Here is a 26,292-nt window from a genome sequence, read left to right as displayed (position 1 = left end):
ACCTTCAAGTCAAGTTTGAGCTATATACAACTACTGTGGCATTTTGTACCATAACTGTTCAATGAGGGTTATGTGTTGTTGGACTTTTTGCATGGGACAAAGTAAGTGCTTGTGAGCTGTGTTGTTTTGGGCTTATTGATGTCCAACTACATGGCATATCTCTGCTGTGTTCAATAAAGTGCAGCGGTGTTTAATTTGGCATTTGATGATGATTCATACCCATATATGGTTGTGTTAGATGAGGCATCTGAACAAGAAATCACAATAGGAGTTGGCATGTTACTGGTTCCATTACATGGGACAAGTGCAGGGGTGTTAGATCATATGCCCTGGTGACTGCTCTTGATTCACCACTACAGTTATGTCAGAGTGGGGTTACCATTTCTGTGGCTAGAAGCTTACAGAGATCCAGTGGTGCCCAGAATCTTCTCATACCATGCTCCATGTGTAGCCAATTGGGTTAGTGCTTTGATAGTTGTCATCATATGCTCCTCCGTGCCATACAGTCTCCTGTTCCTATGAGTTAATGTCCCTCTTCCATCGCTATCCCTTCTGCAGACTTCTCTCTATCTGCCTGTATTCCCTACTGGCATCATTCAAGCAATGCAGTTCACTAAGTATAACTCCTGTGAACCCCTGATACAGACAATGTTGATGTTTACGAGACCTAAAGTGCCGTGGCCCTCATCAGTCATTTCATCATGAGATCCTGTGCCAACTCTTTATTATGCCTGCAGGAGGTCCCCAAAAGCCACTCAAGACATCTCATTATTGTCAATTTCATAGGGGATCAGATGCCTCTCTAAAGACAGGTATATGTTCTACAAGCAATGCTTAGTTTGTGGAAAGTTTGTTAAGTGGGCATGGAATGGTCATGTGAGGTGTACAGGGTAGTCATTGGTGGTCTGTTGCTAAATGACAAAACAGCTGACGGTTCAAGTGCATATTCAATTCACAGCTTCACCAAAACCAATCGAAGGATTCAATGGATGTGTGAAGGCTGTACACTTTTTTTTATAAAGTACTAGTGTTCCTAATATATCAATGTGGATAGCGAGGAAGTTGTTCTGATATCTGTGCTTCAGTAAACAAACCTTGCACTGCTTGGTCTGTGTGCTTGAGGCTGTCTTTAATTCTTGGTGCTGTGCTGGACCGGTCTTTGTGTAATAATAGCTAACTGCTGCAGCTGCTTTGTATCTTCTGTAGGTGAAGGAGAATTCTACTGATGTCATGTTTTGATATTGCAAAATATAATCCCCTGCCTCTTCTTGATGTCTGTGTCGTGAACACAGTGGCACAAATGAGCAGAAATAGAAACCAGGGAAGAAACAGGGAAGGGAGTGGGTGAGAGAATATCCAGACTGGAGCACACTCTCAGTGATTTCATCTGTTTCTAGAGAGAGGTGGCACCTCACTGGCGGCGTGTTAACAAGGTAGTGAGAGAGAGATAGAATGTCTGGCCTGAAGTTCACTCTCTGAGATTTTGTCTGTATCTATGGATTGCATCATTCTGGATATTACAATAGATAGTAGAGCGGACCAGCTAGAAGACAAAGGGAATACAGTAAGGATGACAGTTGGAAGGCAAGACCAAATGAGAATTAAAACAAGGTTTACCGATTGCAGAAGTGGATGGTGCTGTGAAGAGGTGGGAGCTGGCCTGGAATCATGGCTAGGTCCCTGGACTTTGCTAAATACACACAGATAAATAAAATGGGGGTAAAAAACAGCACAACCAACAATACAAGGTAGCAATGGGACTATGGGAAGCAAGGGAACTGAAAAGGAAAAATACAACAGGCAGTGATACAAACTAAAGGGATAATCAGAAAGCCAATACAACCATATAACACATAGCCAGGCACAGGTCTGCAATCCCAAGATGACTAAATAAGGATCTACCCCTCATGACTCAGAAATTACACCAACCCATGAAGTGCACATCTGAGAGTCACTAACACTGGTCTAGTGTTCCTTTCCTAGCATCCATTCATCCATTATACAGCACCTCCAGCCCACATGTGTCTGTCGCGTTGGCCGAATCCTGGCAGTACCCCCTCCAAAAACATCCCCGGGAAACACTGTGGGGTCCTGCCTTTAATGGGTGTTGTTTATTGAACCTCCTAGTCACTCTGGGAGCATGAATGAAGTCTACTTGTTCCTATGATCTATCTGATACATTGTACACCTACAAGGCCACAAGGTAGCGTAACTGGTTTTGGAAGACACAGGAATCCTTCATTTCCTCAACATTGTACTCAGGTGATCCATCAATTAAAACTGGGAGAGATTTGTCCGCTACATATGCTACTGTGGGTTTGACTCTGGACACATCGAACACTGGATGAATATGTCAATTAGACTGTAGAGCTATTTGTACAGTGAACTGCCCTATTTCCCTAGTGATTGTGAATGAGCTCAAATATCAAATAGAAAACTTAGCATGAGACCTAGGAATGGTCAGAAATATGGTGGATAACCAGACATTGTTACTCACATCATAATCTGGTGCTTTTTTCTGTGGCTGTCTGCAAAATGTTTGTAATACGACTTTGCTTTTATCAAATGTTGGTAAGAATCTTTCTTGATGGCATGAAGATTACGTAAAAGAGTGCTGACAGAAGAGACTTAGGAGAGGGATAGTCTCTTGGGATTCATCCTAGGATGAAAACCATATGGGTAGAAGAACAGTGATCTCCCCAAAGCGGAATGCGAGGAGTTGTAGGCAACTTCAACTAATGCAATCTATCGGTGGCAAGCACTAAAATGGTCCATCAGGAAACAACACAGGCACTGTTCAAGTGATTGGTTTAGCTGTTCCGTTGACCATTAGATTCAATATTGTAACTTATAAATTAAAAAACTTTGTAACAATTTTTTCCATTCATTCAGTCATAAAAGGGAGATGAACTGTATTCCCCTGTCAGTGAAAATGACTGCAGGTAGCCTACATAGGTGAAAGGAGTGGCAGATGAGAACTCCAGTTAGTTACACTGCTGATGATAATTTTTCAACTGAATGAAATGTTATGTTTTAGTGCAGTAGTCTACTGCTACTGAATGTTTGAGATGGAGGTAACAACAAATAAAATATGCATGTGCAGTGTTTTGGCCTTTGCACAAATAGAGCACCTGTTTACATAGTCTTTGATATTGGTTCTCACAACATCACAACAAGCCACTAAAAGTCTTTTGAAGCCAATTCCATCATTATTTTCTGGCCAGTATGGCCTACTGTTGGAGAGTTATGGTACCACTTTCGGCATTTAGCCTGCATAGCTTTGTTGGGAATCATTCTGCTATAATAGACCTTTCTGTAGGCATTTTTTCTGGGGCTTCTGTTCGGTCTATTGATGTGCTGGAACTTCTTACTGTACGTTCATGAAGAATTTGCTGTTGTCATTAGCAGGGAGCAGCAAAAAAAGTAAAATTAGATGCTGCTTCCTCTTTAGTTTCTAGCTCCGTATCTTTCTGTTCTGGTAGCGTGTCATATTTTCCATGACTATTGTCTGGTCTATATGTTATGACATTGTCCAAGTGAGAAATTAGCAGTATGCATCTGGCATGAATAGAATTAGAACATATAATTGTTGTGAGGTACATTATGTTTTTGTGATCTGGCCAGGGTGTCTCCATAATAAGTTCTTCTTCGTGCCAGCCAATGTTTGGGAATAAAAAGCCATGGGATGAAGTTTGTTTCAAGATCTCTTTGAGATAATATTGGCCCTGCGGTAAAGGACGAGTCGTCAATTTCTACTACATAAGACAGTAATGCACCAAGATGTCTCAAAACGGGTGCAAACGCGAAAGTTTCTTTGAGCCTGTTGAAGGCTTGTTCCTGTATTTCGAAAATGGATTTTACTCCCTTTTTAGTTAGTTCTACAATGGGACAGATGATGAAAGGAAAATTCTGTATAAGTCACCAATAAAAATTGGCAAACCCAGTGGATCTCTGAACTTCCTAAACATTTTGTGAGAAGACCTTTCTCTAACTTTACTATGATTTATTCCAATCCTCTGTCTGGAGATGTCAAAGCCAAGGAAAGAGATTGTTGGGACTTTAATGAGATGAATGGCAGCTTTGGCTTACATGGAATACTTCCTTAATCCTGAGGGTATTTCTCGTATTTGACGGCAATGTTCTTCTAGAGACGATAAATAAATCAGAATGTCATCCAAGGATACCACAATGTATACATCCAAAATGTATCTAAATATTTAATTTGCAAAAAGCTGGAACACTGTGGGGGCATTACGGAGGCCAAACGGCATAATCAAATATTGAAAACACCAATAACTCATGTTAAATGCCATTTTTCATTCATCCCCCTCACAAATCTGTATTAAGTTATAGGGTTCTCTGATATTTAACTTGGAGAATATTTAGCTGATTTGATCTTATCAAGATGTGCCAGATATGAGGGGAAGAAGATACCAGTTCCATATGGTAATTGCAGTCCACTCTTTGGAGTCAATGCATTGTTGATAATCATTTGCTTTGCTCAAAAAGAAGATCAGCCCCTGCTGGAGAATAGAGTAGCGAATGAAGCTTTTTCAATAAACATTACTAAAGAACTTCATCCATATTTGCAGTTAGAGGATACTTTTTACCGTAAGGAATAGATTTTCCTTACATTAGCTCAATCCGGCAGCCATAGGGTCTGATTACAGCGGCCCTGGTACCACCGTACCCCAGTGGTGTGGATAGCGGTGGGTAATGGAGCGTTGCTGGCATCAGAATCCCAATGCCCATTAATAACCTGCCTTTCTGCCAAGCTTTTCAAGACTAGGACACTGCCATGAAAAGGATGGCATTAAGGCAGGTTTTTGGAGTGAATTCATGTCTCCAGGATGAGTGTACCCTGGACACATGTTCAGGGTGACTCCTGTGTGTGCCTCCATGCCATCTGCATGGTTGCGTGTACTGTTTCTCCTGCAGACCGTGCTGCAAGGAAACAGTGCTTCCAACTGCCCAGATGCATTGCAGGATGGCCGGCACTGGCTGTGGCTCTTTCCTAGAGCAAACGCATGCAGCTGCCATGACTGTGCAAAACTGTCATTCCCGCGGCAACATTGTATTGCGGCAGTCGGGATGCCGCTGGCTTGGCAGAGTTCTCCCAACCGTTGCTGTTGCGGTCTGGCAGTCGTACTACCCATATCATAATCAGGCCCTTAGTCCTAATGCTGATGAAAAGAGGTAACTTCCTTTTGGCTGAACGATTCTGCAAATTCATTGTTCTGCGGTGGAATCTCCTCTTTGTCCATAGGAGAGGTCTTTGATGAAACAGGTTTGTGAACGAGGCAGGTTACAGACTGAGGCCCTCATCACAAGTGCACGGCTGGGAAGACGATTCCTATTACACTTTTTTAAATCGGATACCAGGGGGATTGGAATTTAAAATGTGCGATAATTATCGCATATTAGAACTTGTCCTATTTAAAATATGGCAATAACAGAGACAATTGACATTTAACACACTGAATTCCGCATGTTTTGTCTTTTTTATGGGCCTTTTTCCCCGATAAAGTTCGGCAGTTTTGACCTGCGGGAATTTATATGGGAAAAACTGAGGGTGTGATAATTATCACACAATTTATAATTGCGATCCCTGTGCAAACACATTTGCACAGCCCTGCACTTGTAATCAGGGCCTGATTATTTTCTCTCATCGACTTCTGAAAACAATGAACCTCACAGTATGATAAAGTCTGGGTTATCTTGTGCAATCTTCCAATTCTTTTAGTGGATATACAGCCTGATTCATCAAAAACCCGTTTTGCGAGTCTATAATAGCGATTCATAAGGAATCGCTATTACAGACTCGCAAAACGGGATTCATGTAGGAATCGCAAAAAAAAATGCGATTCCTACACATTCCTTATTTGCGATTAGCAATAAGATAGCGATTTATAGGGTGCCAGGGGTGTCCAAAGGACACCCTGTAGCATCCCTTAAATGCAAATTTAAACAGGTGTTGCGCACACACATGTCCACAGGACATGTGTGTGTACAACATGCAACTTCTAAAAATGCTTTTAAAAGCATTTTTCTGAGTTTTCGCTATTTACCACGAGGTTTGACCTCGCGGTAAATAGCGGGCCGAAATTGCGAATTCGCAATTTTTAAATGGATGATGAATTGCATTTAAGGAATCTCAAATAGAGATTCCTTAAATGTAATTCCTCGCAAAATAGCGAAATCGCTATTACCGATTTTTGCATTTGGGATGATGAATCCCAAATGCAAAAATTGCGCTCGCAAAGGGCCAGATTCTGAGAATCTGGCCCTTTGCGAGCGCAATTCACCTTCATGAATCTGGCTGTATGTTTCCTAAGCCAGGTAGTTTCAAGTATCATGGAAAAAGAAGAAACATGTAATTAATTGAATCTCCCCAAATCCCCCGTCAGAGTGGCCATGAATAAAGGAAGAGTCTTGAAACACATGACTGAATGTGAGAGCAGCCCTCTCAATTCCTTGAATTTCTTCCCTTTGGTGGTTTTCCTTAAGGGGAATGTGCCGAATTACTTGGAGCTGATTTCCATAAAACATCTGGATGCCCTAGAGTCCACTAGAGCCAGGACAATGACTGGTCCTATTGATGTAGCTATCCTAACTTGTAAAATGTAACGAGTTCTATCCATAATTGAGTCTTCAGTAAATTGTGAGCTTGGCTCGGATCTGTGATTCAGAGACAGACTTGTTTCTGAAAACTGCCAGCGACACTCTCACCAAATGCTCGGCTTTTCGCAAATAAAAGAAAAAGTCCTGTTTTCTTACGCCGTTCCTTTTCTTCGAAAGACAAAGTCTTTCGTAATTCCCCTTTTTTCATGGGTTCTTAAGTAGTAACCATACTTTCACTATTTTCAGGTGAATCATTTGGCTAGATCAGTGCTTAATTTGTAAAAAAATAAGTGCCAGTGCACAAAGTTGTGCTCACAAGCCCACATCCGGTGCTGTCAAATTTTCAGGTCTGATATCTCTTTCATTTACCACCAGGCACTTTCTTCTTCTCTATCTCACTCTTTCAGGTTTCTGCTTTCTCCCTTTGTCAATGTTTTCCTATCTTTCTCTTTCTCTCCTCCTTTTGTGTTTTTCTCTCTTTTGCTCTGGATCAAAGTCTGATGAGAAAAGATAAATGCTAGTATCCGAGTGCTACCTACAAACCACTGGCTCAAATTAAGCTCTGGGCCACATTCAAGTATAATTCCGTCACTCTAATTTCTTGAATTACTGTTTTGCATTGATCAGCACTGTGAAGCCAACTAAGACTGAGGATGCTGCTGCTCAGTTTATTACTAATAAAAAAGGCATCCTCCAATTCTTCTTGGAGTCACAGATAAAATCCAGCAGATGATGATTCAACCCCCGCCACCCCCTGAGCAGACTCTGAAGCTAGGTGTTGAAAATGATTGCTGTGAGTAACTAAATCCTGACTGCCTTGTTTTATAGTTAATAAGCTAGCGTGAGCCGACTGGGTTGAACATGAACAGTGTTTAGCTGGATAAGACTCTGATTCAAAATAAATGACATGGACCACTTCAAAGCATCTTTAGTAATGAGAGTAAAAAGGTATAGTGGTTTTGCTAAAAAATTATATGGACAATGGGCCAGAAATATTTGTAACGTATGGGGCTCTCCTCCAAATTTTTCTGTAGGAGCTAGGGCCAAATTAGGAGTGACTCGTGTATTAAAATTCACTAGAGACACCTGTTGAGGGGTTGTTATTTCATAACGAGAATAGTGTAGTGCTACATTTACTAGGTGCTAATTGGTTCACACAATTCAGCAAAATGTTTTTCTCGTGCTGAGCTGCCTCAAGCACTTTGTGGATCTCAGTAATAGCTCGGGTCATCATATGAATGGAACTCTCATTCCATTTTGCGGCCTTGCAAACTGTCAGGCTTCAGACCCACTGAAAGCCCCGGCTGTCCCATGGTACCTGGTCTGGTAAGAAAGGTGGAAATTATCAGCAGACACGGAAGCCATGGGAGAAACAGGGAATGAAGTGAGAGAGACTAAAGGGCACTTTCCGAATTTGTATCTGTTTCTAGGTGTGGCACTACTCTGTCTGGATTTTATGATTCATATTAGAGCTGACTAGCTGGAAGACAGAGGACATAAGTAACGATACCATCTGGATGCCAAGAACAAATAATAATTGTGCTATGTTATGTTATGTTAGAAACGCATTGTTACTCCAATTCGGAGTGTCCCGTGCTAGATTTTCTCCTATAGTAATCAGTGAGCCAGCCATGGCAATTAAATTACCATCGATTGCCTGAAGAACCAGGCCTTTAGCTTTCTGCTCAACAGAATTTCAGAGGGTTCCATTCTAACGTCCACAGGAAGGAGATTACACATCTTTGTCGCCAGGAAGCTGAAGGAGCTACCACCCAAGCAAACTGTGTGTGTTTTGGGTATCATAAGCCTGCCCGTTCCTGAGGATCCGAGGCAACGATTTGGCAGGTGAGGTTTGATCAAGGGAAACAGATATAGAGGACCCCTTTGATTTATTATTCTGTGGCAGAAACATAAAGCTTTACAAGCTGCTCTGGCCTGAATAGGAAGCCAGTGGAGTTTGGCAAGGGCAGGGCCTAAAGAGGAACATCTAGGGATATTCAAAAGAATTCTTGCCGTGGTGTTTTGAACCCTCTGTAAGATTCTTGTCCTGTCTTCGGAAATACCAAGATAGAGAACATTGCAGTAATCCAAGCATGACACTACAAGTGCCTGGATGACCATTTTATTTGCCGGACCCGGCAGAAGTTCTTTTTTTTTTTTTTTTTGTGAAAACTTTTTATTGATTTTAAAACAAGAAAACAAAAGAACAATACAAAACAAGGCAGTACATTAAAACGTGTCATCACGTGGTCCGTGGGGGGGGGTACATAGAGGAATCAAGCAGTAGTGCAATCAATAAGTGGGGGGGGAGAGGGGGGGGGAAGGAGACCAAAATACATACAAAACAACTATGTTCCTGCGGAGGAAACGTCAGGTTGGGAGGAAGACAAATCAGCATCAAATTCCGACATTGGGGGAGTACATATATCTCCACGGTATGCGTTCCATTGGGTCCACACTTTCCCCCACTTGCCTGGTTTGCCACGGGAAACATACACAGTTTTTTCTCGAAACATGCACCAATCCATGTTTTGTGTCCATCCCAGAAGTGTCGGAGGCTTCTGAGCGCCCCACAATTGGGCAATATCACGCTTGGCTACCATGTTTCCCAAGGTCGCCCAGCGGAGCTGCGCTCGATTGTAGTCATTCGGCTCCCAGACATTCAACAAGCATCTTCGCGCTTCAGGCATTAATCGCACTCCCGTGACCTCACTCATTACTTCATGCACGCGGTTCCAATAACGTATCACAGCAGGGCATTCCCAGATAATATGAAGGAACGTAGCCACCATACCGCATCCACGCCTGCACAATCCATCCATCGAAAATCCCATTCGAACCAGACGTGGGCCAGTCACATACACCCTATGCAGAATTTTCAGTTGGACGAACCGAAGACGTGCCGGGATAGCTACTTCCTTCGGGGAAGAAATAGCGGAATGCCAGTCCTCATCATCGAGTTCCAGACCATCTCCGGTCCACAACCCTCGAAGACTATCTAGTAGATCAGTCCTGATATTGATCAACTTTTTATAAATTAGCGAGATCGTGCTATCAGGAACGTGACCATCCAGAATCCGATCCTCGAGCGGGGATGCCTTCGGCACGTCCGAGCCTAGTGGAAAAACAGACAAGACCGCATGCCGGACTTGCGCATATCTGAAGAATTCCTTATCATTCAGCCCATACTCAACTTTCAATTCCTCAAACGTCTTGACCCTGCCCTTGATCCATACGTCATCTACCCTACTGATCCCGATCATGTCCCACTGATCAAATCCCTTCGATTGCCAAAGGGAGCCCAGTTTATCCGAAGCATATAGTGGGGTAGCTGATTTCGCATATAGAGCCCTATTGTAGTCCCCACCGGGTAGCAACCATCTGTCCATCGCAAAAGCCGGGTTTAGTGGGGGAGTGTAGGTGCCATGGTTGATGGCCCCCAATTGAGAGGCCCAGTAATAGCGACGAATGTCCGGGAGAGCGATGCCGCCATCGTACCAAGGGAGTGTAAGCTTCGAGAGGGCGATGCGAGGACGGCCCCCCCATAACAATTGCCGCTGTAGACTCTCAATCTCACGAAAATATTCCGCTGGCACTACATCAAGCGTGTTTTGAAGCGCATAAAGGAATCGGGGGAGCGACATCATCTTAAACAACGCAGCTCGTCCCAAGGGAGAAAGGGGGAGCTTGCTCCAAGTCCCGACAGCCGCCGGAAGGCGTCTGAGAGGGGGCAGCAGATTGCGCTCATACCGAAGTGTGGGGTCCAAGGTGACAAAGATTCCCAGATATTTGAAACCATCTAATACCACCGGAATAGGACAATCCCGGGGCAGGAGGGGAGTATCACCGGAGAGAACATAAACGCAAGATTTAGACCAATTTATAACTAAGCCGGAATTTTTACGGAAAGAAGTCAAAACGTCAAAAAGGACGATTAACGACTGTCGGGGCGATGTGAGGTACAAAAGGATGTCATCTGCATACAGAGATACACGATCTTCAAAGTCCGGAGACCATCGAATACCCTTCATGGATGGTTCCCATCGCAGCCAAGCCGCCAGTGGCTCTAAAGCAAGGGCAAACAAGAGTGGGGACAGAGGACAGCCCTGGCGCGTACCTCTACCGAGAACAAAGGAGGCCGAGACACGTCCATTCACCACTACCTGGGCTAAGGGATCAGCATAAAGCAATCAAACCCAACGGATAAAGGTGGGCCCAAACCCGAATTTGGAGAGGACCGCCCAAAGATAGGGCCATTCAATCGTGTCAAACGCCATGGTGGCGTCCAAAGACGCCAAGATGGCCGACTCTCTTAATGTCCCGGCTCGGGCGAGGACTCCGTGCAAGCGCCGAAGATTAAGTGCCGTATTGCGATGTGGTATAAATCCGGACTGGTCCGGATGAACCAGATCGCCTATAACAGCCACCAGACGATTAGCAAGAACTTTGGCCAGGATCTTGGGTTCAGCATTTATTAGGGAAATAGGCCTGTACGATTCGCAGCGGTCACGTGGCTTACCCTCTTTATGTATAACCACTATGGAAGCCAATCTCTGGTCAGGAGGAAGAAACCCTTCCGCCAGTGATTCCAGAAACATAGATCGCATATACGGTGCCAGTACATCCGGACGAAGCTTGTAGAGTTCTATAGGGAGTCCATTAGGGCCCGAGGCCTTCCCGGAGCGAATCGAACGGATAGCGGTCGCAACTTCATCCGCCGTAGGCGGAGCCTCCAGCAGGTCCCGCTCAGATTCAGACAAACATGGTAGCGAGATATCGCGTAAAAGCATGTGGGAGTCCTGCTCCGGTCTATCGGACACAGGGGAGTACACTACCCGAAAATAATCGGCGAACCTCTCAACAATCCCAGCAGGGTCCGTGATACTTTCACCATTCGCGTCAACTATAACAGGAACCACTCGACTCGCGCATTCTCTCCTATCCAACCAAGCAAGCAACTTCCCAGCCTTATCTCCCACATCATACAGACGTCCCTGCTGTTCACGACTCATCTCCTTCGCTGCATCAGTCACCAGAGCTCTGTACTCATGTTGTTTTAGGTCCAACAGATGAAGCCTCTCAGGGGAGACTCCAGCATCAAACTCTCCCTCAAGAACGGTAATTTCAGTCTCAAGACGAACAACCTCCTCTCGTCTACATCTCTTAACAGTGCCAATCGACGAGAGGGCCTGCCCCCGAATTACAGTTTTGTACGCCTCCCACAAGGAGACAGAAGAGGATACTGACCCCACATTTTCGGCAAAGTAGTGATCAATTGTCTTAAGTAGTTCCGCTCTAATCTTAGGATCACGGAGGTACCATGGGTTGATCGGGGCCACTCGACCCTCCGATCCCCCATGTGCGTTCACAACCAACCACAGTGGGGAATGATCCGAAATACCCCTGGCAAGATGTTTCACCTCCCCTATACGGGAAGTCTGGGAGGAGGGCATCAAAACATAATCCAATCTCGAAAGGCTGCCGTGGGCCCCAGAGTGGAAGGTATACTGTTGTTGCCCAGGATGATGTAATCGCCAACAATCGGTCAGCCCCAGCGCCTCCATGAAGTCCCCAAGCCAGGATTGGAACTTAGCGAGAACTCGGGGAGGGTAACGATCACACATCCCAGATACTACTGAATTAAAGTCTCCCCCGACCACAAGCAAACCCTCGGGGACTCCCAGAATCACTCTTCCCAAATCCGCATAGGTCGTAGTTTGAAGACCTGGGGGTATGTAAACAGAAAATAGTGTAACCACCCTACCCTCCCAACGCCCCACAATGGCGGCGTACCGCCCTCTATCATCAAGTATAATGTCGTCAACAGCGAGGGGGAGGGAGGTCCGGATTAGAATGCCCACCCCTCTGGAGCCAGAAGTGAAACCTGAGTGTGCAATGAGACGATAGCCACGCCTATTCATGGCGTGGCACGTATTACCCAGCAAGTGCGTCTCCTGAAGCAAAACCACATCAGGGGACAAGCGTCTCAGTAACTGCAAGACCACTCCCCGTTTAATTCTGTCTCCCAGACCATTGACGTTCCAACACAGTATCCGTAGTCCCCTACCCCCCATCCCAGAGTCCACCCCAAGTCTCCCCCCACGCCAGCCGCGACACCACAACACAGAAGATCATCAGCATTATGCCTTGAAAAAAACAAAGAAACACATCCCTGAACTTCCCAACCCCCCAAAACAACATAATACCCCCCACCCCGCACCCCTGCTTTAGACTCAAAAGCCACCCCAACTCGCAGCGTGCCTGTCGCCCTAACATACAACTAATCTACGAAAAGAACCCCAGAGGAGGAAGTCTCACCCGCCCCTCACCCACACCCCAGTAAGACAATGGAGTAGCAATCATTATCAGTATAGCATCGAACCATTGCCGAAAGTCAAAACGTTGGTCCGGGAGCCGATGTCGCTCCCTATTCCTGCTCCGTCGGGCCGCCCTCCGCTCCACCGGAAGGTTCCGATTCTTCAAACCGCCCTCGTCCCGTAGGCAGCGAGTCCAACAAGTCATTAGCCGCTTCAGGATGGTCAAAGAAAAATGTTCTATCATTGTGGACGATACGCAATCGAGCCGGGAAAATCATGGCATATTTCATGTCCCTGTCTCTCAGTCTCTCCTTCACTCCTTGAAATCCTAGCCGCTGCTTCTGGACTTGTTGGGTGAAGTCCGGATAAGAGCTGACCGCAGCGTTCTCATATTCCGTGGGGCCTGATGTGCGGGAAGCCTGCAGTATCACATCCCTGTCACGAAAGTTGAAAATCCGCGCAATGATGGGGCGCGGAGAGGCACCCAGCTTGGGCGGGCCACCCGGGACACGGTGGGCCCGTTCTACTGCAAAGAACTTGCTCAGGCCCTTGGGCGCTAAATGATTTAGGACAAGGTCCTCCACCAGTAGGTCCACAGCTGACGATTCCGTCTTCTCCGGGACACCGACCAATCGGACGTTGTTCCGTCGTGCTCGGCCCTCAAAATCGTCCAAGCGACGGGAGAGATAGTCACGGGCGGATCTCAGATTACCGACCTCCGTCTGTAGGTCAGAGACGTCGGCGATGAGACTAGTAGTCTTCAGGTCGAGAGACTTGACCTTTTCGTTGGTTTTTGCAAGATCCGCCCTGATTAGATTGACATCTATGGCAACAGTGTCCAGCTTGTGGGTTAGGGCCTCATACTGTTGTCCCATCGCGGCCTTCATCCCAGCAATGGCGCACATGACGTCTTTCAATGACGGATCATCACCCAGCAGGGATTCGTCCTCAATGCCGGCCGGGGGTTTAGCCATTCCGCTCGGAGAGCTCTTAGTGAGGGTATATCGGTCCATGACGTTGGATTGGACAGAACCTCCTCGAGCTGCCGGTCTGGTCTTGCGCCTCTCCGCTTCAGGCTTGGTGGCCATCTTAGGTCGTGTGCCCCGGAGGGTAGTCTGAGACCTAGTGAAAATGGCTACACTCGATGTGCCCGCAGAAGCTCAAGGAATAAAGTGAGGACCAGTCACTAGGCAAAGAGCAAGAAAGTCCGGATCTCCAAGCGATGTTGCGAATAAATGAGTGAAGCAAGCAACCAGGGCGACCAAGGCAAGGTCAATGACGTAGGATCATCAAAATCGAAACCGAAAGTAGAAGACCGGGCAAGGGAGGTTAACGCAGGCCGTTGTTATTCAATTACTACCCGGCTGGCAGAGTAGGCAAGCCCGGGGCAGTGCCATGGAGCAGGCCGCAAATATTCAAAAAGCCATATCTTAGGTTCCCGGAGACCAAAGCGAAATCCGCCAACGGATAAATGATCAGCAGGTTCACGACCACAGAAGCCCGTTGTCCAAATCAGGATTAGATGCAGGATAGTCGATGGAGGTGGCGAAGGTCCGGGAGCTCTGAGCTCACGCGACCATCTTGGGTGTGCGCTAAGCTCCTCCTCCCCGGCAGAAGTTCTAAAGTTTTTCAAAGCATCTTCAAGATGCCAAAGCAGATACCATCAAGAGCAAAAATCTGGTAATCAAGGGTCAGTAGTGAGTCAAACAAGATCTGAAGATTCTTTATCTTAGGTTTTGGAGCACGTACCATCCCTAATTCACGTGGGCACCGTGTAGAGGTCCATATAGACGGTTGCTTGCCAACCAAGAGGACCTCAGTCTTTCCTACATTGAGTCTAAGGCAGCTGAAGTCCACCTATTTTGCAAGGCCGACCAGGCATAATCAAAAATTGGGAGCAGCTTTACTTTAATCCTGTGTCAAGGTGATAGATAATCAGCTGAGTATCATCAGCATAAGATGCCATCTTCAGCCCGTGACACTCAACTACATCTGCCAGAGAGCGTATGTATACATTAAACAGTGTCGGACTCAAAGCCAATACCTGAGGCACCCCTTGATGCAGGGGGTAGGTCTCCAAGGTGTATGACTGCTGGGAAACCTGAAATGTGCAATCCTGGAGGAAATCCATAATCCAACCAAGTCCGCAGCCCCTTACCCTAAGACTCCAGAGTTGATCGAGTCAGAGGCCATGGGACACACTATCAAAAGCTGCACTCAGGTCCAGCATAATCAAGGTCACTGTCTTGCCTTCATCAGCAGATATTCAAAGGGATTTAGAGACCAGTAGAAGAGCAGCTTCAGTGCGGAACATAGATCTGAACCCTGATTGGGTCTCATGAAGAGGACTGGTTTCTTCAATGAAGTGCATCAGCTGAGAGTTCAAATATTTTTCAGCAACCTTTGCAAAGAATGGAAGCAGTGAGATCGGCCTCAGATTTTCAGGTAGGGAAGGCTTTTTTAGCAGAGGAACCATCATCGCATGTTTCTAGACTAGGGGGACCCGGCTAGAGGAAAAAGATAGGTTCAATAGATTGCAGCGCAAGTGAACAATGGCTCCCTCCCCTCGCTCAAGCATGATTTGTGAGATAGGGTCAAGAGGGGATCCAGATTTCTCTTTGGAGAGAGGACTGCCAGTCTCTGATACAATTAGGATTTGAGGTTGAAAAAACCCTCTAAGGGCTGTGCTTGCTCAGGCGGAGTAAACTTACAATTCCTACCGAGTTCCGTAAAAGGAGCATAGATATTATCTTTCGTCAGAGAAGAATATCGAGCCACTAGATTTAAGTATTCAGTAGAGGGAGGAGAGGTAAATGACACACGCTCAAGGGAAATGAGGCACTTGACTATGTGAAAGATCTCCCTAGGTGAGCCCTTAGATAACTTAATCTCTTGAGTAAACAATTTGGTGCATGTTCTTTTAATTTATGATAGTTTTTTAGTGCCTCAAGAAATATTTTTTTATCTTCTGACTTATAGCTCCTCTCCCAGAGGCTCTAACCTTTAACATGCCTTTTCCATACAGAGATGTTCCTACGTGAACCATTCTGATATTGGATTGCGTCGGGTGCTATTACATGGTTTCAGACGAGCTAGTGTGTCCAGAGCCCTAGTTATCCAGGAGGAGATTTGTTGATTAGCAATCTGTGAACATGTATTAAGTACAAAGGAATTAAGAGTCAATTCAGCCATAAAAGCAGATGACGAAACCAAGGACCATTTGCATGTTTTGTTATTTAAAGCAAAGTTACTTGGAGTGCACAGTGTTAGGAAGGTGTCTGTAATCTGAAAAGGAAGAATATAGTGGTCTGACCAGACAACAGGAGCAGGGGGGGGGGCAACTTTCACAGACACGCAATTCAGAGAAAATGGGGTCAAGGATATTACCTCAAATTTGGGTGGGGACTTGTGCTAACTGATTTAGCTGCAGCAACTCAAGGTCATTCATTAGGCACAACGCTGTAAGACAGCTAGCATCTACAAAATGCATGTTAAGATCACCCAAGATTATAAACTTAGAGTAGCGAATAGTGTATGAAGGAAGTAGGCCCATCAGAGCAGTTGTGAATACCATAGCTGGGCCAGGAGGCCGATAAATAAGGAGACCCGCTACAGTGTGTGAGCTAGGTAATGATAGAGAGAAAAAGGCTGACTCACAGCAAGAAATTATAAGTTCCATCAATTTGCATTGGACATGTCTCCTAAAAATCACTGCGAGCCCCCCACTGCTTTGTTTAGGTCTGGCCACTCTCAATGTAGATTAGTTATGAGGAACAGCGTCCAGAATCTCCGGAGCAGACTGTGCATTGAGCCAATTTTCCAGAAACAATTCTGATGCTTGTTGGCTTGTTAATAGCTCAACAATCTCAAACTTATGTTTGGCAAGAAAGTGGCAATTTAGGAGCAAGCATTGGGAGTGATTGAGGCTAAGCTGGATACTGGCTTCAGCTATCTTCGGCAGTGGAGAAGCATCAAAGGTGAAGTTACACTTACCACAGCCACTTTTGCTGGATACTAGATCTATAGAATGACGATTTACTGGTTACAACAGCGGATGGTGCTATGAAGAGCTGGGAGCTGACCTGCAATCTGGTTAGGCCCCTGGAAACTACAGGTAAGACTAGAAAAAATAGGCACGAGACAGCACAACTATCAATACAAGGCAGAAATGGGACTATGGAAACCAAAAAGAGAAAAACAACAAACAATGAAGGGATGCCATGATAGGTGTAGACAAAGTGATAATCGGAAAGCCATTGCAACCGTGCAACACGTTGCCAGGCACAGAAATGAGCTGACAAGATGACTAAATACGGCTCTCCCCTGATAACCTGGAAATAACCTTAAGCAAAGACATGTGCTCATGAGAGTCACTCACAAAGGTCCAGTGTTCCTTTCTTAACCTCCATCGACCCATTCTCTAGCCTCTCCAGTCCTCATGGATCTGTTGTGTTGACTGAATACTGACAACTGCTAATGTTCTTGCTTTACCTGTCGAAGGTGACTACTTGTATGCTTAAGTGGGGGATCCTGCACTGCTGCTGCCTATGCAATGCCTGTATGTATGAGTGGAGCAATCAATGCTGCAGGTTACGTCTATTTGTTGTGCGTCTGTCTATTCTTTGTATCCGACAACCTGCATTGCTGCTGCCACCTGTTCTTCATCTCTTTTCCATGTGACAGAAACTTGCAGTGTAGATCCCTGTTTTATACGTGTCAAGTGTGCATGCTAGGGAGATGGTCAATGATACTGCCTGTGTGGTACCTGATATGTGTGTGGGAAGCCTGCACAGCTGCTGCCTATGCAGTGCTATTTCTATGGGTGTGTGTAGGAATGCGTTCCTGCTGTCTGTGGTGGAGCCCTCATTGTCAACTCACACACTGGAAGTGGTGGCTCTATTACGGATGTACGTTGTTACAACGCATGCTTTTACTACGCATGCCTTTACAACGCAGGATTTACAAGTTGTTACAACGACTTGCGTTGGGGGGTGCTGGATAGTGAATAGTTTAATTTACTATTCCAACTCCAGTCCCCGTGGATAGTAGGGAAGGTGTTGGATAGTAAATTAAACTATTACCTATCCTAGAGTGCCCCCAGCGCAATTTGTTGTAATGACTTGCGTTGTAAATCCTGCGTTGTAAAGGCACTGCGTGGTAAAAGTTGCATTGTAAAGGATGTTTCCCCTCTATTACTGCAAGTGGGAGGTCCTAGCGATGGCGTTGAGTGAGACATACTCAAGTAACATTTTGTTAACTGTTACTTATTTTTCACAAATTAAGCACAATTGGAGTGAAGTCTTCCTCAGCAAGTTACCACAGGCTTTCTTTTTATATCTTGGAAATGTATGTACATATATGTAGCTATTAGCTACTTTGGCATTTATCCACTACACCACATTCCAATTCAGAAGTCGATTTACTCTTGTCTGGAGACTCCAATGGGATTGAAGACATATTATCTGAAGGCTAATTGCGGAGCAATGCTGGGTTTTGAAATAGAATATCTAATATATTGTGTATTTATGTTGACAATTTCTTCTCGATATTTGGTGAACTGCAGTATTCATGCCTTTTCCCTCATCTCTGTTAGATTGGCTACTGTCCATGGAAAGCAATTTTATCTCTTTGCATTTATTACCTGAGGAACATTATCCTCTAGTTACATCAGAGAAATTTCCATTAATGCTAGCTGACTAATTCATTAATATATTTGCAAGATGAACAGTTAGGGGTTTCTATATATGGTTTAGTGTGAAAATGTACTTCTTTATCTATCCATCTAAATGTTTGATGTGAAAACAACATCATTTAGTAACAAAAAACAACACTATTGAACATTTCTGACCTATGACACTTTTGCTGAACAGCTCTTGAAGAAGGCAGAGGAAGGGTAAAATAGAGTAATTTCGGCTAACTAACTTTAAAAAAGACAGTATACTCCAGTAGCTATTCACTATTGAAGAGTTGTTTCATATTTCTTTAACTGACATCCCTAGTTTCACTAGTGATGGGACTCGGTAGCCCGGTATTGTAAACCTAGACCCTTTGCATGAAGCACTAACTTGCATAATAAATAAATGTATGTATTACTTCTTTTTAACAAATAAAAGTATAGCTACTTAAGTCATTGTGTTCAAGCTCTTCACTGTAAATCGTATTAGCTTTTTAATTGTGCCTATTTGTTAACTCAGTATTCTTTGATTTCCATTCTACCAACAGGAGTTTTTGCAAAAAGAAGAATACAAAACACTAGAGTATAATTTAACAACAACAGAAGTTGAAATGGTTAATGTAACAGCCTCCTGGGATGAGGTAAGCAAATATCATCCTCCCCGAAATCATTGTATATAAATAATTTACCTTATAGGACCTTATCAATCAGCTTTACTATATATTAGAAACCAATGATTCCTTAATAAGAACTTGAATTATTGTTGTAGATTTTTGTCTTGCATGGGAAGTCCATTCCTTTTAATTCCAGACATCTCATTTTATGAATCGTCTAGTAGTCCTCACCTCAGTTTGATTGACATCTGTCATCCTGACTCTACTGCCAAAAAGTCTTCATGCCCAAGTGTTGCCTTCCCTTCTTTTTAGCTAGCAGCAAGGTGCATGCTGGAACATATAAGCCAATGCTTATTTTGGAAAAAATAAAGATGCAATTATTATTAACTAAAAACATTCTCGCAAAAGAAAAGATAATTGTTGACACAATATTGAATCCTGGTCAGGGAATATAGTTATACTATCACGAAAATGTAATAAGCAGCTTCCTACAAAAATAGAGAGGATATGCATTATTGTTTTTTATAAAAAGAGGGAAGGTAAAAAAGAAAGGGTAAAAAAAAGCTCAGGAATGCAGTAGTACGTGTTCTGTTTTTACTGGGTGGCGAATAAAACAAGCATTTACAATGCAACGGTCTCGCCTTTGCAAAAGTTAGAGCTATTGGCATTGTAAATGACATTTTTATTTATTTATGTGTTGGTTTTAAAAACAGATAAATAAATGGCATTGTCATTTACAATGCCAATAGCTTAATCTCTCGCAAATGCGAGATCTATTGCATTTGCACACACACACGCACACACACAACCACACACACACACACACACACACACCCACACACACACCCACACACACACACACACACACACACACACACACACACACACGCACAGAGCCACACACACACACACATAGATGTGGTGGATCTGGTGGATGTGGTGGATGTGGTGGTGGATGTGGTGGATGCGGTGGTGGTGGATGTGGTGGTGGATGTGGTGGTGGTGGTGGTGGATGTAGTGGTGGTGGATGTGGTGGTGGTGGATGTGGTGGTGGATGTGGTGGATGTGGTGGTGGATGTGGTGGTGGTGGATGTGGTGGTGGTGGATGTGGTGGTGGATTTGGTGGTTGTGGTGGATGTGGTGGTGGAGGATGTGGTGGATGTGGTGGTGGATGTGGTGGGGCTGGATGTGGTGGTGGATGTGGTGGATGTGGTGGTGGAAGATGTGGTGGTGGATGTGGTGGTGGAGGTGGTGGGTGTGGTGGTGGTGGTGGATGTGTTGGTGGTGGATGTGCTGGAGGATGTGTTGGTGGTGGATGTGGTGGTGGTGGATGTGGTGGTTGAGGTGGATGTGGCGGATGTGGTGGTGGTGGTGGTGGATGTGATGGTGCAGGCTCTTCCTCAGTGACACCACTTAATTCGATCACAGATATCGCCAACAGCAGTGGTCTTTAAACGTCGTACCCACACCCCCCTTGTAAAAAAGTCACACACCCCTCAATTATCCTGTTACATTGGCAATGTTTAAATATGTATATTTAAACATTACAGTTCCCTTTTACACACTTCCAGTCAGGACACAAAAGTTGTTAGTGATGGACCATTATAGAGCCGCTTTGTTTATCTTTTTAAACGAAAGCATGCTGCTTCTCTTGTCCAGGGCCTGCTGCCTTCCCCCAGTTTGAAGAACTCTGGCCCTGGGTTGCCATGCACACTATTTAACACCTCCTCAAAAACTCCGCCTGAAGTCCCTTCTAAGAGCCCCCGCCTTCCTCTCTCCTTACAGAAGTGACTGCATCCATCCCTCATTTCAATACAGCTCACTACTATTCACTGATCACTCACCTTACTACTTCAAATCATTTCAATACCCCCTGAACTCTCAAAGTACAGGCTCCCATTAAACACTTAGTATCACAACCATCTGAGCCACCCCGGCCCTGAACTCTCGGCCACCCTGGATACTAATAAGGTAATAAGCAGAGGGGTACCAGGCCTTGACGCTCCCTCAAATCCAGTCACAGCCGAACCAGTGGGCGAGGCCAGGGGTGCAGCGAAGGCCCAGGTGCAAGTTCTGCCATTCAACCTAAAGCGAAAGAATATGTATATAAGTGGTATTTCTATTTGGCAAATCTAGCCATAGCAAACAGCAGCAGATCGCTATAGAGGAACTAAGACAGGCATTAAGTGAACGACTGCTAAGGGTGGATCGTTTGAGTACTTAATGGGGACGTCGGTTCCGGGTCCTGGATGCATGGTTGGAAAGGGCATATTGTCTTTTTTCTTTTCACACTTTTGAGTATGTGGGCTTTAACGGCATTTCTGCAGGCTCTTTCGGAAGGATCGGTTTGACTTTAATATAGAGCATGTACCAGGCTGCCTTTTTTGCCAATATGTCCCTTTAGGGCAAGGTTGGTGTTCTGGTCCAATCCCAGGGACTTGGCAATCAGTGAAAATTGATGCTTAAAGCAGTCAACGTTGCCGCCATTAAGCCAAGTCTGTACCTTACTTCTTGTTCTTGGAAAAGTAAAAAATTCTGGATTGGTTGGGCAGCTCCTCAGGTGGGTCCGGGGCATCCAGGCCTGGACGGTGTGCAGAGTTTGAGGCTTTGGATGTCTGAAGCAGAGGAAACTTTCAAGCTGAGTTGCGACTTGTGTGCATAGCGGCGAAACTTGAAATTATCTGAAAGGGGCACCGTGTGGCTCCATGCCCAGGCTGAAGATGAGACCACACTGAACGTGTGGGAGGATCTGCAGGTGATAGGCAGTTGGGTAATGAAACTTGATGTGGCACCCCTGCAACTTACATGAAGGGGCCCCCTCAGGACTTTCTGAGTAAACGAAAACAAAGTGGTGGTTTTGTAGTGTGGCCCACGCCGGCCTCTAAACTATTCCCAACAGTCAACAGTCTGATAACAGGGCAAACGAACAACCCCCCTACAATCAATCTCTACGAAGGGTGATATTCAGTACCTCAGGGCACCAAACTCTTGAAACAGGTAATTCCGGTTCAGACGGGGTTTCCCTCACAAAAATGTTTTACTAGGGGGATTTTAGACAGAGCCCTCCCCCAATCAATTATACACAGAATACCCCGACAGGCTTACTGGGGGCATGAGCACAGCATGAAACAATCTAGCAGAAAATTAACGAGGTTCAGATAGAAAAGCGCCTGATCTCAAAGAAACACTCCGGTCTCTTAGGGGAATAAAGGGGCCGGTATCTCTAGAAAACCTCACAGGCCTTCGCTTGCCACTCAAGTCACTTCCAGGCATGTGCTTGTGGGGTATTTCGGGATTATCGGTAATAAGGGTTAGGCCTTGGGCGGAAGAGATAGGGCGCACCTAGAAAAAAACAGCTTCACAGAAACTAAGCACGTTTACTTTCACTGTAGATGGCCAAATAACTTCAGATAGAATTTAGAATATTTTAGGTAATTTGAAAAAAAGTTTAGAAATAAATGGGGAAAATGCCGCGTTTTGGCGATAAAAGGGGAGGAGGGGATATTACCAGTCCAAGATAAATTGCTCATTTTCGCTTCGACGACAGCCAACATCCAAAATGTTTTCCTGAACACTAGAAGCCAACGTATTAATACAGGATAAAAAACACAACTGCACTTCTCTTGGCCACTTAACCTCAACTTACGCCACAAACCCTAAAGAATACTCATCCTGGTACTAAAAGAAAAATTATCCGGCTCCACATGTTGTTAGTTGTATCCCTTCGATTAACTCGCCGGCTAACGGTGAAGTAAGATTTTGGTCAACTCTTTAGGTGTGTCGCATATAGCTTTTTGCAGTGAAGTGCCCGCTTTTAAAATGTACAACTAACTTACTCAGAGCCCCAGGGATTCAATGCGTCCTTCTGAGTCCAAATATTCGCACCCACCCTCAGACAAAATACCCGTCTCTCTCACACATTGGACAATACCATTCCAGACCATTCGAATACCTGGACCGCCGCGCACACCCGGTAAGCCAGCCCCGTTTCTGTTGGTCAGTGTTGAGCCTCCGTTTGCAGTTATCCCCACTCACCTCCTCCGCTGCGCCCGCTCTCGCCCCGCGCACTCTCAGGCAGATACAGTGAACTGCGGGACCTCTGGGCTCACGAGGAGGTGTCACATGACGTCCGACCGCCGCCCAATCAGAGCCTCCCGGGCCAGGCTCAGCCAGTGGAAGGGCAGGGACGGCAGGGAGGACGGCGCAGGCAGAGCCGAAACTTTCTCCACGGTCCGCCCCAACGGTAAGCCCCCTCCTTTTCAGACTGGGGGGCGTGTTTTTGACTGTTGTTTATTACATCAAAGAATGTAAGAAAGAAAGTCAAAAATACACCGCTCAATCCGAAAAGTACGGGGCTTAGATAGAAAGAAGAATATCACTAGGATCTCTTCTCCAATGGCTGGCCAACGTTTAGTCAATCAAACCTAGTCCACAGATGGATGCTTTAACACAGACTACACTTCCCATAAAACTTTACGTACAGACTCAAAGAGCAGCTGAATGTCAGCGTACGATTTGGTTTAAGTAGGGGGGTATGGCCCAGTATGCTTCTTCTGACCAAACGCCTCTGAAGAAGTTAAATAACGAAACGCGTCAGGCTGTGGCCGAGTGCCTTGTGTGAACAAACGTAAGAAGGGTCTGTATACAGATTAAAAGCTTTATTTAGGGAAAGCTGAGTCGCGTTTGAGTGCTTCTTGCATTAGATACCCCACCGAGCCTTGATTTATCGAAGCGGCTGTCCATCCGCTAAGCGAGCACCATTCCACGAGCTGGAGGGGGCCACGGAGTCTTAACGGGGACTCAGGAGTGGAATGCGCCTTTGGGATTTAACAGTCACTGTTCCTGCGGGCTCATGGAGAGCTTTTAATGGCATTGATTTCGGAAGCATCCATCTGTGGACTTTAACACGGACTACACTTCCCATAAAACTTTACGTACAGACTCAAAGAGCAGCTGAATGTCAGCGTACTATTTGGTTTAAGTAGGGGGGTGTGGCCCAGTATGCTTCTTTCGACCAAACGCCTCTGAAGAAGTTAAATAATGAAACGCGTCAGGCTATGGCCGAGTGCCTTGTGTAAACAAACCTAGGAAGGTGTCTTTATACCGATTAAAAGATTTATTTGGGGAAAGCTGAGTCGTGTTTGAGTGCTACTTGCATTGGATACCCCTCCGAGCCTCGATATACATATATATATTCACTGAAAAAAACCATAGGTTTCACACCAGTTATAGTTAGCTGGAAGTTTTACTCGCATAAAACCATTGAAATTCCCACGTTATAGTTAGTTGGACTCACTATAACTTGCGCGTGCAATGCACTGCTGATGACGTCACATATTACATCACTCATGACATGGTCAGTGACATCACTCATGACATCACTGATGACACCATCCAGTGAATGTGTGTCTTTCTGAAAAATAAATATATGTTATATATGTATATGTAAAAGTTGATGGAAGAATAAATGTTTAAATAAGTGTTTACATGGATTTTATTTTTTTTAATTGATTGGTTAACTGGCTTATTAAGTGTATCTTAGTGAATACATATATTAGTGAGTAATGTTTAAATATTTAAATATATGTATTAGTGTTTCACTTTGTGTATAAGTGACTGCATGGGTTGGTGAGTAGCTACATGTGTATGTATATGGGTTATTAGATGTTTTTCTTAGTATCAGTATGAGTGTCTGTATGGTTTGGTGGGGGTATTACCTAGCACATAGATACATGAATGACTGACTCTCTCTTTGTATGTGTTTTAAAGACAGCATATGTGCAGGACTGTATGGGTGGATGAGTGTGTATATGTGTGTGTTAGTGAGTGAATGACTGTCTCACTAGTGTCTTTATCAGTAACTACATATGTTTTAATCTAGTATATGTGAATATTGATGTATATAAGTGAGTATATGTGAGAGTAAGAGATTGTAAGAGTTCCTGTTTAAATTAGTATGTGTTTCTATAAGTGATTGCTTAAGAGAGTAAGTATGTGTAAGTTTCTTTAGAAGTAAATTGCTAGTGTGTGTATAGCTGTATATGCAAATAAATGGATGTTTAATAGTTTATTTGCATGTGTGAGTATGTGTCACAGTATTTTTTAGATGACTGTCGGTGTGTAACAGGATGTATAGGTGTATCACTACATATGATGAGTGAGTATATGTATGAGTGACTATATAGAACTGTTGGTGAAGGAGTGGATGTGTATATAGATGGTGGAATTATTGAATTGGTTGTTGTAACTGGTAAGGGTATCTCCATTTTTTTGAAAATTGTAGTTTCTATTTTTGAATATGTGTTTCAAGGGTTACATTACAGTGAAAGGAGGTCTGTAACTCTGTCACAAGGATGGTGTCATCAGTGATGTCATGAGTGATGTCACTGACCATGTCATGAGTGATGTAATATGTGACGTCATCAGCAGTGCATTGCACGCGCAAGTTATAGTGAGTCCAACTAACTATAACGTGGGAATTTCAATGGTTTTATGCGAGTAAAACTTCCAACTAACTATAACTGGTGTGAAACCTATTGTTTTTTCAGTGAATTTCAATGTTTTTTTAATAGCAAATCTCTATAGGTATAAAAAGTAAAAAAAATTATAACGAATTTTATATTGTATAATTATGTAATTTTTTTTAATAATTTTTTTTTATTTTTTGCCCTGGGGCGCTCCTGGGGCGTGTACCGGTGAACGCACGGGTAAGCGCAATGTTACGGCGCGTACCGGGGAGCGTCCCTTTAGCGCTATTCTCGCGAACGAAAACAACATCGTGACGTTTAGCGTAACTGCGTGATGCGTCATATGACGCACTGCGTAAGCACACCCGGAAGCACGCGAGCGCATACGATCGCGCAACGTCCTGACGCGCATACGCTACGCACCCCCAGGCGCGCCCCGGAGCGCGACTACGGGCGCACCCCAGGGCACGTAGCGTAAGCGCGTCGGGTCATGTGATCTGAAAATAACACTTTTCATTGGTGCAGAACAGTTTTGGTTTCCAAATGATGAAAGCCCGGGTCATGTGACCTGAAAATAACACTTCTCATTGGTTCAGGAC

General features: G+C 44.7%; 1 protein-coding gene across 1 annotated transcript in view; it reads left to right on the top strand.

Annotated features, from left to right (window-relative positions):
* Window positions 1-26,292, top strand: part of CFTR (CF transmembrane conductance regulator) — a 1,176,514-nt gene that overhangs the window by 647,246 nt on the left and 502,976 nt on the right. Inside the window, exon 9 of the mRNA XM_078674337.1 lies at window positions 19,161-19,253. Within this exon, the coding sequence (XP_078530463.1) occupies window positions 19,161-19,253 (93 nt within the window). The remainder of the gene's footprint in view (window positions 1-19,160; window positions 19,254-26,292) is intronic.

This window comes from Lissotriton helveticus, chromosome 1_1 (assembly GCF_964261635.1).
Source record: "Lissotriton helveticus chromosome 1_1, aLisHel1.1, whole genome shotgun sequence".
In the NCBI taxonomy this organism is placed as follows: Eukaryota; Metazoa; Chordata; class Amphibia; order Caudata; family Salamandridae; genus Lissotriton; species Lissotriton helveticus.
The sequence above is the reverse complement of the archived record's forward strand: the minus strand, read 5'-3'. Positions and strand labels throughout refer to the sequence as shown.